This window comes from Quercus lobata, chromosome 11, assembly GCF_001633185.2.
Source record: "Quercus lobata isolate SW786 chromosome 11, ValleyOak3.0 Primary Assembly, whole genome shotgun sequence".
Classification (NCBI taxonomy): Eukaryota; Viridiplantae; Streptophyta; class Magnoliopsida; order Fagales; family Fagaceae; genus Quercus; species Quercus lobata.
Window position 1 is genome coordinate 7,151,026 of NC_044914.1, and position 16,858 is coordinate 7,167,883.

At 31.7% G+C, this 16,858-nt stretch overlaps 1 protein-coding gene across 1 annotated transcript; it reads left to right on the forward strand.

The window, feature by feature from the left end:
• Nucleotides 1–1,591: 1,591 nt before the first annotated feature.
• On the forward strand, nucleotides 1,592–12,819 carry LOC115968523 (TMV resistance protein N-like). The gene is made up of 10 exons (XM_031087933.1): nucleotides 1,592–2,000; nucleotides 2,264–2,416; nucleotides 2,502–3,001; nucleotides 7,089–8,178; nucleotides 8,536–8,823; nucleotides 9,014–9,697; nucleotides 9,861–9,893; nucleotides 10,070–10,540; nucleotides 10,608–11,280; nucleotides 12,334–12,819. Exons 3-10 carry the CDS (start codon nucleotides 2,529–2,531, stop codon nucleotides 12,792–12,794), a joined length of 4,173 nt encoding a protein of 1,390 aa, XP_030943793.1. The 5' UTR covers nucleotides 1,592–2,000; nucleotides 2,264–2,416; nucleotides 2,502–2,528; the 3' UTR covers nucleotides 12,795–12,819.
• The last annotated feature ends 4,039 nt before the right edge of the window (nucleotides 12,820–16,858 follow it).

Sequence of the window (16,858 nt, forward strand, 5' to 3'; positions counted from 1 at the left end):
AGTGGAAGTTTGTGCCAAGGACAAGTGGTTGTTTCACAGTAGTTGCTAGTTCCAAGTTCTGACTTGGGAGAGAGGGAGAGAAAAAGAGATCATAAAACATTACAACTTTATTTTTGATAGTGTTGAACATAAAACATTAAGGAGGTGTTTGGTGAGTGTTTCTAAACAATAATTTTCAATTTTTAAATAATATTTTACGTATTTTCATATATTTTTTCACCCACACGTATTTTCACAAAAATTTTTAAACAACAATTTTCAATTTTAAACACATGTACCAAATGGGTCCTAAAACTTTAAAAGTGAAAACAACAACAATTCCTGTGTGAAAAGGTTTTATTGAACTTTGGAAAATGAGTTGATAGGAAATTAGGAAACTTCCAGGAAGTTACCTAGTAATAAATATAGTCTTAAAACCTTGTTTACTTACTAGAATACAACAATTGATTCATTTCCTTTTATACGTCTATAATATTTTCAAAACAAATCATAAGTAGTAAATTGTTATGAGATTAAATTCTATAAGGACGTGGTGTAAAACCCATGTTTTACCCCTCCAATCCCAACATGCCACATCATCTTAGCACATATTTAAGAATAAACACAATCACACTCAATCAATTCTAATACCCATATATAAATCCAACCAAATTGGGAATCTATCGAGATGTTATTAAGTGTGGTAGGATGTATTGAATTTTAATAAATTTTAAGTAAAATACTGATGTGACAATCACTTATTGGATGGTATAAAACATAGGTTTTACACCCCATCCTTATAGAATTTAATCTCATATAGAATATAGCATTTTTGAACCACACAAAAAGTTAGCAAACTTACTACAATACTTGTAGTTATACTATATATTGTAAAGTACTACTCCATACAAAACAAAAGCAAAAAAAAAACTAATTCACAAAAAAGAGAAAAAGCAATAGCAAGCGTACCAAAGAAATTAAAGCTTAGGGTTTTCTCTCTTAGTGAAGACGGACAGAGGAGATTGTTTTAGGGTTTTCAAAGATTTTGTCTCTTATATATATATATATATATATAAAAGACTCCTGTTAGAACTCTCTCACTATTTAGTTTTAAAAATTAAAATTTTTTTAAATTAAAATGATGATGTGGAAAATTGTAGGAGTTTCAAAGGTTTCGATTTTATATATATATATAAATTATTTATATATATATATATATATAAGGACATACTTATTATTTATTTAGAATTAGAATTATTTATAAATCTATATAAGAATCCTTAAATTTATAATAGCATATTTCTCTAAATAAATTACTTATTTTTTATATGATTATTACTTGCTCAAATATCAACCCATTAATATAACTTGAATACTAGATTGTAATAATAAAAAGTTAAAAAGATGATATTAATTATTTAAAAAAAAACATAAAATTGTTAATTAAATGTGAGCGGCAGTCAGCCTAAAAGTCAAGTACATTTGAAATTTGAACTTTTAGAGTTCACGTGGGGTGTCAGAACTCACACAACCCCCCCCCCCCCCCCCCCCCCCCCCCCCCACACACACACACAACTAAAACAGAAGGCACGAGAAGAGAGGTTCGGTTAAAACTGAAGAAGAAGAAGAAGAAGAAGAAAAAAGAGAAGCGGCTGGATAAAATCAGAAGGAGGAAGGCTGGGGGAATGGCCGACAACATGGGAAAACAACCAGTGAGGACGGTATCGTGAGCTTTCTACTGCTAATTTTTTCCATTTTCTTCAAGCTTTTACTTTTTAGTACCGCCCGTTTCCATTTTTCGGCCGAGATGTCCGATATTCGGCAGTACGTCCGGAATAGTCCGGTATTTTAAGCGGTACAAATCATGGATATTTCTGTGCCGGTTCACTGCCGGTACGATAAATTCCGGCCGTACCGGCCGGTACGATACGGAATTGACCCCACTGTAATTAAATCCAGCTTTATTTCAAGAGGGTTTCGAGCATTACAATCACTACTACTTAGATTTCAATTTCAAATCTGTTAGTCATCATTTCTGCAACATATTCATCAGTTTTGTTTATTTCCTTTCACTTCGTCCTTGAAATTAAAATTCCACATCAAATTGTTTTTTCTTACTAATTTACTTTCCTTTATATATATTTTTCTCTAGTTTTAATTTAATGTACTTCTTAAATTTATATTATAGTTTAAAATTTACAAGTATATTTACATCAGTTTACATGAGCACTCAAGAACCTCATTGTCGTCGTCGTCATCATCTTCTTCTTCATCACCTTGGCAGAGTTTTAGAAAAAGTTTTGCAGGCCTTGTACATGCTGCTTGGATAAGGATTTGCGTTTGGCTAAGGAAAATCAATTTTGTTAGAGCTCTTTGAAAAAAGAAGAATCAAACTTTGCTATCATCATTCTCTCAAAAAAACTATGCATCTTTAACAGTAAGTTTTTTCTCTTCAGTTTTACTTGAATGTACCTTTTTCTAATTTTTATAATAGTTTAAGATTTTCTATTATATTTTTAAAGGTTTCCAAGAGCAGACAAGGAGCCTCAATGTCATCGCCATCTTCTTCTATGACATCTCAGTGGAAATACGATGTGTTTCTTAGTTTTAGCGGTGTAGACACCCGTAACAAGTTTACGAGCCATCTGTTTGCTGCTTTGGAAAGGAAGGGCATTTTGACCTTTATTGACAATAGACTTGAGAGAGGAAAACCTATTTCATCAGAGCTCTTGAAAACAATAGAAGAATCTAGGTTTGCTATTATCATTTTCTCTATTAACTATGCATCTTCGAGTTGGTGCTTAGATGAACTTGCAGCGATCCTTAGATGCATGAAAGAGACAGGATTGACAATTTTTCCCATTTTTTATGAGGTGGATCCATCTGATGTACAAAAACAGACAGGAGCTTTTGGACAAGCTATTACTAAACATGAAGATGAAGAGAACATAGAAGAGGTGCAAAAATGGAGAGAAGCTTTGAAAGAAGTGGCCACTCTTGCTGGTTGGCATTTTCAAGATGGGTAATTTTCATGACAAATTTATTTCTATTGATATATAAGCTATAGTAATTCTTTCATATGCCATATAAATAGCTACTATTGTAATGTATCATGATATGAATGGGTTGAAATATTACATATACTAAATTCTGTTGTATTTTGGGAGGTGTTGATACTTGATACTATTACAAATAGTCAGTGACCTTCTTATTCTTTTTTTTAAAGAAGAGCACCTTTGAAATGATTAAGATTGGCCTAGTTGATTAAAGAAGAACATAACTTTTTATGAATAATAAATCTATTGATATTAAACTCTAATTTGTGTGTGTTTGTAAAAAAGAAAAAGAAAAAAAAGGTAATTATCCCACATAAATCTAATAATATTATTTATCATCTTCAATATATGTAATTTTGTTAGAAGAATTACAAGTTACATTTTGCTCGTTGCCCATTTCATAATTTAGACTATAAATTTTCCATTATATATATTTTTTTTCTTACGAACAAATTTATTCCTCAATTTACTTTCTCATCTTCTTCTTCTTCTTCTTCCAATATGTATTGATTGTATTCCAAACAAGTAAAAATATAATGAATATGCCATAAAATCATTTGGAGAAGTTTTTATTTTTTTTTTACAAGATAGAATTTATATTCTAGCTTAATCTAAGTATATATATATATATATATATATGTGAAGTTTCCTCCTAGAGACTTGAACCCCGGTCCTTACCCCCACACTTCACAAGCACTTAAGCTTGTGAAGTGATCATTGCGCCAAGGGTGTGTGGTGGTCATTTGGAGAAATTTCTATCGATATTGAATTGGTCAATAAATCTGCTTTGTAATTAATGGAAACAGCCAACAATGTTCTCCATATTGAATTGGGAATTAAAAGCACAATCTGAAGAAAATCGCAAAATTTTGAAGTAAAATAAATAAAATAAAATTTGCATATGTACAACCCATCAAAATTCTTGAGAATTAAGAACAATTTGAACCAAATTCTTAAGAATCAAAGCAAACCAATATAATAAATTGCATCAAACCTAATTGGTCTAGCCAATTTCACACTCAATTGGTGAGTCCTAAACCAAACAAAATCAATCCAAAATCACATTAAATAATAAAAAAAATCCCAATAACCATTAACTCATAATCTAAAATCTCTCTCTCTCTCTCTCTCTCTCTCAACAAACTCAAAGTCGAACCTCAAGACTAAATCAACTCGACATTGGTCTACCTCCAGAACATGACGAGGTGTACAAGGTCTTCAACTACTTTGATGCCAACGAGAGTGACAGAATCTTGGTGTTGGAGTAGAGCGCCTTCCTCAACTCCCTCAGATCTTGTCAAAAATTGGAGAGAGTATTATTACAAGACTAACTCCTCTTATATACATGAGGAAAATCAAGAAAATATCACTAAATTTAACTAATTGAAACTAACAAACTAATTAATTGTAACTACAAAAACACTTGTAGAAAATATGGAAAATGTGTAATACAATTGCTGATCTAAAATACAATTTCTAAGGGGGCAAAAATTGGAAGAATGGGATGTTGTTGGATTTGTGAAGGTTGTTTTTGTCAAGCTAGTACCATAAAATTGCTCATATGTATCACTAGTGTGAAAAACCTCTAAATTGGACAGAATTCTAATGGTTTTATTCTAGTCCAAACTTTAAGAGGCACAACCATAAATTACCATATATATATAAATATATATAAACTGTTTGTTTGAAATAAAATATTTTCTAATTTTTTTTTTTTCAAGTATGTGTTTGCATGTAAAATGTTGTCAAACTTATAAAATATTTTTCATTTACCATTTATCTTTTTTAAGAAGTTGTAAAATGTTTTATCTTTAAAAACTTGGTAAAACATTTTACATAAACACATAGTGACTCCCCCTCCCTCATTTGGTAGCTAGGTCATTAGTCCGGTAGCCAAAGCCGCCGTGCTGACAACCTATGCCAGCGGTCCGATAGCCAAATACAATGTTCCAGCAACCTATGCCAGTAATTTGATAACTAGAGACGTAATTCTAGCAGTAGTCGCCATCGGTTTGATCATCAAACCTTTGGCATCAACAAATTTAGTGGCTAAGCCATCGATTTTTATCTTTACTTGAAAAATTTTACATGTCATACCAAACACTTAAAAATATTTTAGGTCAAAACAAACGGAATGTAGCTTGCATTGATAAGATAAGTTTACAAACAAACTTCTCTGGTCAAAGTCAACATATAAAAATATGGTTGACAAGCAATACTAAGAAAATTGATTACAAAAACGCTATGACCACAACTAAAATCACAACCTTGCCACAACTTGTCCTCGTGGCGAGGTGTGAATGGTGAAGTTGTGGACCCACCACTCATAACTAGCCACATGGAAATTTTTTGACAAAAGTGATGGGTTATGATGTGATCCTAGCATTATTGAATTAATTATATGATGAGGAGGCAATCAATGATTAAATCAAGAGGTTTCAGTTGAGCTACAAAAAGCTCAAATGGACACTTCATTCAACAATTCCATTAAACTATCCCTTAAGAATTTTAGTCAATTGAACTCAAATTTTGGAGACGTTTTAACACTTTTATAACTCAAAGTGATGCTTTAAGGAGCCAAATTTGTCTTCTTCCAAGTTATAGATTGTATTAAGTTCAAAGTGGACATGTAAGTTGTTTTCAGAAATATGTAGTTTTGGCTCATCATTGTTTGGGTTAAATAAAATCCTTGAAGCGCATTTAACCGTTTTATTCATAAACCAATTGCTTACATAATTTTATTTAGTAGAAAAATGTTTACATAATTTTGAAGAAGTAGAACGGGTAGTAGTTTATAATTGATATTAATCCACCAATATATAAATTAAAGAATACCTTCACTTAAAAGAAGTAAAAACAAAACCTAATTGCAGTATTCGAATTTTTTTTTTTCCCTCTTCAACAATGAAAATCGCATGCCTTAATTTGGGCTCGACTCAGGAGGAAGAAGATAGGTTTTGTGTTGGCACAAAGGCTTAAATATTCTAATTCTTTTTCTTGTTTTTTTTAGTGATCATTACATTCTCTTCACTCATTTTACATGCAATTAGAAAACATTTTCAGCTTTTTGGCTGTCTACTCTGCTAAATTTGTGTAAGCCATTGATAGTAATATTTTGGAAGAAAATTGTTCCAACTTTCTCAAAGTATGGTAAATTTAAATAGTGGATTGTATCCTAAATTTAAATAATGAGATCCAACATTTATCTTAAACGAAGGAGTAAAAAGTTAATTATTATATTCCAGGAGTATTGCATAATTTCCCTTGGAACAAAATTCATCAGTGTTCTACTTTATGCGCCAATTATATTATACCATGTGTTCTTGTGCCCACGTATCCTTTTTAAGCTTTGGTTACTTTAGAAAGTAAAAAATAGATAGGCAACAAGATGTAGTTGGTATAGTATAAAGTAGAACACTTAATAGGATGTTAGAGCAAATCATCCTAAGTATGAACCTGGTACAATTGGCAATTTAGGATGAAAGATTTTTATTCTTTTGTTCTCAGTCAATCTTAAAAGGTCATGGACTTTTATATTTAGCATGTTTAACTTTAAACATTCCAATGAAGTTACTCTCAGCGATCAAGCATGAAACAAGACACCTAATTTTTTTTTTTTTTGGTCAATCAATGTATCTCTAACCCAAATTGATTTTGGATTTAGCGGGCTAATATCATTGCTAAGCTAAGAAATGGTAGTGGTTGAACACTACTTACTTTCTCTTCCTCTTTTGCTAATTTTCATATTTTTTGGTTCTATGATTAGGAAGACCCACATGTCTTGCGCAAGAACGATAATTGTATGCTTTATAAGTAATTAATTAACAAAACTATATGGATCTGTTATAAATAAATACAACAAAAACTATAGCTCCCAATCTGTTCATCTGACTTATACATTTCTTCTCTGGGTAGTTTTATCCACGTTGCTTTGTGCTAATAAACTCATATTTGCTTGCCAAAGAGTATCACTACCTAATATTCTTCTTCCTCCCCCATGGGTTTATGATAGATTTGTACCATCACGTAATTGTTGTTCTATCTTCTCCACAGGAATGAGGCAGAACTTATCAAGCAAGTCGTGGAAGTGATTTCACATAAGTTAAATTCAAAATTCTTAGGCTTTACCAAAGACTTGGTAGGAATAAAGTCTTCAGTGGAGAAATTGTTCACTTCGTGTTTTGGTCTTATGAACAAGGTTCGTATGATAGGGATTTATGGCATGGGGGGGCTGGGAAAGACAACTCTTGCTGGAGCTGTTTATGATAAGTTCTCCAATTGTTTTGAAGGTTCTAGCTTTATTGCTAACGTTAGGGAAGTTTCAGAAAAAGGTGATTTGATTTCACTACAACAACAACTTCTTGAAGATATTTTGGGGGAAAAAAATAGCAAGATATGGAATATTTATCATGGAGTCGAAATGATCAAGAATAGGCTACGAGGTAAAAAAGTTCTACTAGTTCTTGATGATGTCAATCAATTGGACCAATTAGAAAAGTTGGCAGGAGAGGATGGTTGGTTTGGATTTGGTAGTTGGATCATTATAACAACTAGAAATAAACATTTGTTGGTCCAACATGGTGTGTATAACATATATAAGCCCAATGTATTGAATAGAGAGGATGCTTTAAAACTTTTTTGTTTGAAAGCCTTTAAAAATGAAAACCCCAAAGAAGATTATAAGCAACTCTCCCAGGATATTGTACACTATGCTGGTGGCCTTCCATTAGCTCTTGCTACTTTGGGTTCCTTTTTCATGGGAAGAACAATGGAAGAATGGAAAAGTGCATTAGTTGATTTAAAACAAATTCCTCAAGGAAAAATATTTGATACTCTTAAAGTAAGTTATGATAGACTAGAGGAAAGGTGGAAGGATATATTTTTGGATATTGCATGTTTCTTTAGAGGAAAGACGGAAGGTCGAGTAATAGAGTTATTAAAGTATCGTGGTTTTGAGGCAAGAATCGGTATAAAAGTTCTGATGGAAAGATCTCTCATAACCATAGAAAATAATAGATTATGGATGCATGATCTATTACAAGAAATGGGCATAAAAATTGTCCAAGAATTACATAAAAAGCCTAGAAAGCGTAGCAGATTGTGGTCTTTTGAAGATTTGCTTCATGTATTGAAGAAAGATACGGTAAGAACAATGACAAAGCTAGAATTCAATTTCAGCAACCAAGATTAAGTAGGTATAATAATAACATAATTTTGTTCTTAATTGTTCTTTAAAAAAATTATCCAATAGAAAAGTAAACTTTCTTTTTTTGATAAGAGAAAAGTAATTATCTAGGTACTTAGAATAGACAAAGTTTGGGCAGAGGATATTCCGGATTTTATCCAAGGATAATTTGTTCTTATATAAGCTTTTAAAATTTGTATGGAAAACTGAGTTGATATTTTCATCTCCTTTGACACGATTTAAAACTTGAGTATTCAATTATTCTTGTCTTTTGTTGTGTAATTAATTTACCTATCCTTTGCTATTGATTCTTAGGAAGCGGAAGCACTTCAAGCCATAGTCCTAAATCGTTATGAATGGGAAAGACATGACTGGAACTCTGAAACCTTTTCTAAAGCTTTTTCAAAGATGTGTAATCTTAGATTGCTTATAATTCACAATGTGCACATCCCCAATGGTCTGAATCATGTTTCTAACAACCTAAGATTTCTTCAATGGATTGGGTATCTTTCAGAATGTTTGCCATCCAGTTTCCAACCAAAAGAGCTTCTAGAACTTTGTTTACGTGATAGCAAAATGAAATATCTATGGAAAGGAGTAAAGGTATTTTGTTTTATTCTTTTAACTATTTTTCTATTATTTAGTATTTTTCTTTTCTTAGGAGTGGCTACACTCTTGCGTATTTGAGTTTCCTCCTTTCATTTCCTTAATTTTTTTGTTTTAAAATATTTATCTTATTAAAATATAAATACTCTATTTAATGGAAGTTTTTTTTCTTTTGTGGGTTGAACAGTATTTGGAAAATTTGAAATGCATGGATCTTAGAAATTCCAAGGACCTTATTGAGACACCTGACTTCACAGGAGTTCCAAGACTTGAGAGACTACATTTTAGATGGTGTGATAATTTGGTTGAGATCCACCCATCTATTGGGCATCTCAGTAGCCTTATTGTTTTAGATCTAGAATACTGTGTCTCTCTCATTCATCTGCCCAGAATGTCTAGTAAAATGGAGTCACTTAAAATTCTTAAACTCTGCGGTTGCTCAAAAATCAGGAAGATTCCAGAATTTAAGGGAATAATGAGAAGCCTATCAGAACTTCATTTGGATAAGACTACTATTGAAAAATTACCCTCATCAATCGAGTTTTTGACTGCCCTTACTTTATTGAGCCTAAGGGATTGTCAATATCTCACATGTCTTCCACGTAACATGGATAGTTTGAGGTCACTTGAAAAACTTCTTGTTATCGGATGCTCAAAACTTACCTACCTGCCAGGGCACCTTTGGAATATAAAGTGTTTGGAACATGATTTGAGTCGAACTGCATTTAGACAGCCATTAGACAGAAATGTTTCTGTGAGGTGTCGGTCACTTTCCCCAACATTCAAACGGATTGGGTATCCTTCACAATGTTTGCCATCCAGTTTCCAACCGAAAGAGTGTGAGTATCTTGTGCTACCAAAGAATTTAAAGGTAATTTTGTTTTTTTTCTTTTAACTGTCTTTCTATTATTTAGCATCCTTCTTTTCTTAGGAGTGGCTACACTCCGCGTATTTGAGTTTCCTTCTTTATCTTATTAAAATATAAATTCTCTATTTAATGCAAGGATTTTTTTTTTTTTTTTTGGGTTGAACAGCGTTTGACTATTCATGGTTGGAGTAAGCTTGAGGTAATTTTGTATTTTTACTTTTAACTGTCTTTCTATTATTTAGCATCCTTCTTTTCTTAGGAGTGGCTACACTGCGTATTTGAGTTTCCTCCTTTATCTTATTAAAATATAAATTCTCTATTTAATGCAAGGGTTTTTTTTTTTTTTTTTTTTGGGGGGGGGGGGGTGTTGAACAGCGTCTTGATCTAATAAGTTGCGAGAAACTTATTGAGATAACTAGCTTCAAAGGAATTCCAGGACTGGAGATTTTAGATTTTAATAAGTGGCATAATTTGATAGAGCCCTCCTCAAGTATTGGGAATTTAACTATGCTTGAAGAATTGTACCTGAAAGGGAATAGCTTTAAAAAATTTCAACTTAATCTAGATGATGTTATTGTTAATCAATTGGAATCATTAGGAAAGTTTGCTAGAGAGCATTACCAGTTAGGATTGGGTAGACAAAACATCATGACAACTACAAATGAACATTTGCTGGTCAAACATGGTGTGCATAAAACATACATGAATGCTGAAGATTGTTATTCCCAAGAACAATCACAAGCACTGCACGGGCAGAGCAGTTTGTCACAACCCTGGTCGCAGTGGCCTCAATATAGTGAGAGCAGCGTTGGAGTGACATTTACAATATTGAATCGTTACCTACAGGTAATCTCTTCTCCTCTCTCTCTCTCAAATTGATAAATGAAGTATCAAGTTTTTTTCTTCAGTACAGGGACTCCGTTTTCCAAAAAATGGATGTGAAACTTCTATCGTAAGGAAAGAGAATGGATTTGGAATTGCATTTCAGATAATTATTCCTGGATATGAAATTCCATGGTGGATAACTCATCAAAGGTCAGGGAACTCAATAAGCATAGGGCTGCCTCCAAATTGGCGTAATAGTAAGTGGATGGGATTCGCACTCTGCGCTTCTTTGGATGCATCATATTCACATATTTCTGTTGAAGAGTTTGACCTTGGTGAAACATTTGGTCTTAAAGCTCGTGTGACAGCCCATGGTGATACGCCTCACAGTTATTATGCCACTGAAATTTCCTGTAGCACAAAACTTGTTGCAAGGCACATTTGGCTATTGTATTTGCCTCGTGATGATTGGTTTGCTACTGCTCGGAGTGGTGAATTCAATCAGATTGAGGCTGTATTTGAGAGCACTAGGCCAGGCTTGTATGTGCGGAAATGTGGGCTCAGATTGTTATATGAGCAAGATGTGGAAATGTTCACCCAAACAATATGCAGCAGTAATCGCATAACTTTTGAGGGTTGTGATGATTCCCATGATGAATTTGACAATTTATGGAGAAACTGTGATGACTATAATGATAATGAAACTAGTGCAATTTGCAGCTCTTCTGAGGAAATTGAAAGTTACACCTCTTCAGTCAATGGTAATGATCTTATTAAACATCCTTATGTTACATAATTATATGCAAAATACCATTTTATTTTATATTCTTTCTTTTTGTTCAGCTTAGTAGCTAGCAAGTCAGTCAATTCATTTATCTTTTTCTTCTTTCTGCTGACCACGCACAAGCAACTATCCAATCATCCTATATTTTCTGTGTTACTAAAAATTAACTCTAGATTCTCCCGCATGAATTCATTGCAAATTGTCTAGGCCTCTACATCACCAGCACTTACAAGAAGCTTAATAACTAGTAAAACCTTATTAGCCAAGTTGAGAATATTATCTGCATAAGAAATACATTCTCAAGCTTCACTCATTACACTGCTACATTGCTATAAGGATTTTGCTAAGGTAATGCATGGTCCAGTCCTAGTTTGGCATCCTATTTGTAAGTGTCTGAGTATTATTTTAATTTTCATATTCACCTTGTGCTGGCGAGAGCAACAAAATTTTGACACATGAAAACTACAGACTGTAGAGTACTTCCTTCTCTAGGACTGCCAAGAAGGAACTCCAATTAGACTGATTATTAATGAGTGAATTATTAATTGCTTTTGTTTTTGGGGGAAAAACAAGTCATCATTAAGGACTGCTGGAACAAGTAGTTGGTCTAAAGCTGTCATGAAGCTTAATTAAGTTGAATTACGCCTTCTTCTTTTTTGGATAATGAAATTGGTTTAAGTCAGATGCACTGTACTAGCTTCTGAGTGGCATTAGGAGACTTTAAGGTTTGCAATAGCTAGAATGTTTTAGTGTCAGTGTATGGGCTGGTAGCGGATTCAGTTCAACAGATTGATTTATGGCTGCCCTGTCTGAAAATGGTCACAGGCCATGTGCAACATGTGCCTAATTAGAATTGAGAGATGTTAAACTATTTGAATCATTGAGGGCCAATTGGCATTCTGTAGACAAGAAGTTAGTTACATTTTTGGAAGTTGAACTATTCTGTTATCTTATTCTATATATAATGCTTTGTTTTGATAAGAATGGTAGGTGTTTGTCAAATACGTCCAAATAATGTCTTGTTTTGTAGGTGTGCAAATTTCATACCCAAGCAACATTAATGTAAGCCACCAAAAAATATGTCACTGTCCGGCCCAAGCTTCACTGAAAACAATATTCACTGATGAGAATTTTGGGAGAAGGTTTTGGAGTTGTGGCAAATACAAGCAAAACGTAAATTGTGGGTTCTTTGAATGGGAAGATCCAGAAATGTGTCTGTACGGACGAAGAGTAATACATCAACTACAAGAATGCTTGGAGAAGATTGATAAGGATAAAGTTGATCAAGATGAGTTAGTTATGCTTCGTGAGAAAGAGAGGATGCTCTGTATTGAACAGGATAAGTTGAAGAAGTTATTAGCCGTACATCATAAAGAAAACAAAAACTTGAGGATTGCTTTGTTGTTTTCTTGGATTGCCTTTGTAATTATTGTGACTGTTCTGATTTGGTGCAAAGGGGCTAGAGTGGAGCACAAAAAGATGTTGCCATAAGTTTAGCTAATTTTGGGCAAAATGTATCGCCTTTTTTTTATGTTATTGTTATGATTTGCAATGTATTTTGTCATCTATCTAATAGATGGTATATTTTATGTTATTGTCATGATTTGCAATGCGTTTCCTTTTTATTATTTATTTTATTTTTGTTCGCTTGATATTATTTAAAGCAAAAGATGATATTCTGGTTCCTATCTCAATCTAAGAAGACACCAAATCAGGTATAGTTTGCTAAGAACAACAAAAATTACCAAGCCATGCATATTTAGAAAAATTATTACTATTTCACATAGAGTCAAGTATATAATCATAAATGGAACCAAAAATAATGAGTTCATAATTACCATGCTAGCTCTAGCAACAACTGCAGCCCCAACTGGCAACAGATACCATGTAGCTGCTTGCTTAAGGAGTTTTATTGATGTGTTGTGACGCCTAAACAGTCTCAATGCAAACCTAAACAAAAAATCCTCAGTCTCACGCACGGTCACAACTGGATTAGTTACCAAGTGGGGTTTGGGTTTAGAAAGGTTGTGGATTTCTTGGGTTTAATAAAGTTATACTGTATTAGTTGATTGGGTTTGGCTTGGGGGAATTTTCAGAATTTAATAATTACTAATCGCGAATCCATGTGTTGCGCGTGATAATTATTTTTATGGTGGTTTTATTATTATTATTTTTTTACAATTTAAACTAATTTAATAATGAGTAATGTATTTTAGAATCATATTTTTATTTATTATAGTAACAATCATAAATGTAATATAGGAACAATCATGAATCATAAAAATAAATTTTGTCATACCAAAATGAAAATAATACAATTTTTCTCAAAAATTCAAAAGGCAAGTTAATGAAAATATTCATTTTTTTAATAAAAGTTATTTATAACATTTTATGAATCATTTAAAAGAATGTAAATTTTGGAAATTATTCTTTTAGTTTTAAATAAACTTTCTCAAACCTTATTTTTTCAGCCTAAAATCCAAAACACTGAAAAACGTAACTAAAAAAATTAATAAAATTTAACAATAATTAATTAGACCAATTAGGAAAACAATTTGTTGTTTATAATCAATTATGGTTATTTTCTTTGCAGAAATTGTAATTTTGTCCACCCAAAACATATTATCAAATAAACAATTATTAGCAAAATCTAAGAATTAAATTTCAATATATGCATTGTTATAAAATAATAATAATAATAATAATAAAAATAAATTTGCAAAAACTAAAAGTTGTTACCCATCCGATTATTTTCGTTTGGCTAACCTTTACTTTTCTCCAAATAAATGGTATTATAGAGTACTTCTAATATAACTATTAAGAGTACTTTGTCTACCACAAAGGATTAAAAAATAAACAAAAATTAGTAAAGTCTCATAGTTTAACATCTAAATTAAACACTATAAAAAATTATGCTATGTAATAGAATAAATACCAAATTACAATAAATACCAAATTATCCAAATCATGATATGTAATAAAATAATATTATATTTTTATATGATATATTTGATCTTTATAACGCAATATGATAACATTTAACAATCAAAGAGAACCCCACCCCGCCCCCCCCCCCCAAAAAAAAAAAAAGCGCTACAACAACAAGAAGAACAATTTAAAAAACAAAACTAAATTGCATTAACTCAAAGTAGAGTTTTAAAGAATAAAGGGGCATATCACTCATTTCCAAAACATAACATAAGGAAAGAAACTACCGGTTTCAAAAATTAAGGGGGAATTGTTAACAACCCCAAACATAAAGGAAGGAAAGGGCTTTCCTCCCCTTATATATATATATATACAGAGAGAGAGAGAGAGAGAGAGAGAGAGAGAGAGAGAGAGAGAGAGAGAGAGAGAGAGAGAGAGAGAGAGAGAGAGAGAGAGAGAGAGAGAGAGAGAGAGAGAGTTGTCATTATTTTGTAATAAAATAAAAAAAACAAATATAATATGTATCACTTTGATATGAAGGGACAAATAAATATCAATTTATAATTACAAATTATTATTATAGAATAAATTTAAAGAAGTAAATTTAGTAGTATTATAGACTTTTTTTTTTTAAAATTTTACAATGAATTTTAGTTGGAGAAAATTGAAATTTTTACTTACTTAAAAATTTTAAAAACAATTAATTAATGATATACGAAGAAAAGAAAAATACCCACAGAGTTGCATATACTTCATTTGTTTTTGGAGGAAAACTTTTTAATAGTTATTTTTTATTTATTTATGAAAAATCTACTTATTTCCTGTGTTTGGAAATTGGTTGCTTCCTAAAAATAAACTAGAAAACCTTTTTTTTTTCGGTGGGGTTTAAAATCATTAATACATTTATGAGGAATAATTATACGCAGGGGCGGAACTACAATAGCCCTTCCACACACACCCAACCCCCCACCCCCCCCAAAAAAAGTTCTCAAACAATGCTCTGCCAAAAAAGAATTGATTACAAACTACAAAGTAATAGTCCTAGTAATTATAGAATTAATTAATGTATTTTTTTCTCAGTTTCATTTTCTTTTTAGTTTCATTTGTTTCTCAACATTGTCAACAATGCACTTAAAGTTTTGGTTCATAATTTGAAGACTTCATTGGATCCATTGGAAGTTTTTTATTCACTTTGGTAGATAACTTAGTAATTTATATTGCAAATAAAATATAGTAACAGATGAATTTTATTGTATGAAATATCGTCATCAAGATTTATTTTATACATTTTTAAGATTTTGAGTTTTTTTTTTGGTACATATATTATATCAAACTAGGCAACATTTATATAATTACTAAAGTCGAAAAGATGATTAGTCCTCTTTAAATAGGATGTGTGTGTGTAATGTATTATTATTATAACTTGGATATTATGTGTGTATATATTTATCTCAAAGGTATAGTACTCATGTTCCTTTCTTTCTGTTGATAACTGATGTTGTATGGATATTTTACAAATTTTGTTCATGAGGCTAACTTAGGCGGAAAGTTGTATGGGGAATTTTTTTTTTCATTAGTGGGCTCGACTTGTTAGCCAAGTTTTTTTTTTTTTTTTTTTTTTTTTTTTTTTTTTTTTTTTTTTAAAAAAAAAAAAATTAAAGCATGCAGGGACTTAACAAAGGAAATTGAAACCATTTTATTTTGGTTGAGGAAGTGTGAGTGTAGTGGTGAAGGAATAATCTCCCTCTTGACTTGATCATTCTCTCTCTTTGAGGAGTTTTTTAGGCTATGAAAGAAAATATAGTGTCTTGCTCTAGTAGTAAGAACATCATTGGGTAACTAATGATGACTCAACTTGTTGAAGGTTTACTTTCAGATGATGGAGATAGCAAATAATGTAAAACTACTGCTGGAGCCTAGTTGCAACTTTTGCTAACTTTTGCTATTCGGTATGTTCCTATTAGCACCATTTTCTAAAAAATAACTTACTTCTGCTTGGTTTCAAGAATTTTACAAACTAATTCAACCTGAGATTATAGCAATTTAGGAGAGATGGTAATAAACTTGCTCATAATTTGGCTAGGTATTCTATTAATGTCACAATTCAATTTAGGTTTTCTTCTCAAAAAAAAAAAAAATGTTAGGGTTGGAATTTGTTATGTTTATTTAATTATATATATTTTCTAAATAAATTTGCATAACCATTAGAGACTTTACCAATTGAACTAACTGGAACCCATTATATTAATGTATGTATTACTTTCCATTTATATTAGCATTTAGAAGACTTTATAGCACGTTTGTTTGGTTTTTTTTTTTTTTTTTTTGGTGGGGAGGGATGAGGTTTTAATGAAATTATGTTGAGATTTTTGTGGTTTTTGGGTTTAAAAAAAAAAAAAAAGATTTATGAGGTAGATTTAAAGTTTTATGTTTTGATCTTGGACCTAAAATCTCTCTCTCTCTCTATCTTTCCTGAATAAAATTTCAACTCAAGGAAGTGCTTTAAAGTATTTAGCTTTGCTTTTCTTGATTATTAAGCAACTTTAATCAAAGCTATGCTTAACGCTTAGCAAGCAGGCATTTCGCACGGCTGATAATCAGGGAACATAATCCTCTCCATCTCCGAT

What these genes read in the sequence shown, in the direction of transcription:
- LOC115968523 (XM_031087933.1), top strand. Translation starts at nt 2,529, where the DNA reads ATGTCATCGCCATCTTCTTCTATGACATCTCAGTGGAAATACGATGTG. An exon ending in TGCTACCAAAGAATTTAAAG is followed by an intron (nt 9,698 to 9,860) that starts GTAATTTTGTTT and finishes TGGGTTGAACAG; the next exon opens with CGTTTGACTATTCATGGTTG. An exon ending in ATGGTTGGAGTAAGCTTGAG is followed by an intron (nt 9,894 to 10,069) that starts GTAATTTTGTAT and finishes GGTGTTGAACAG; the next exon opens with CGTCTTGATCTAATAAGTTG.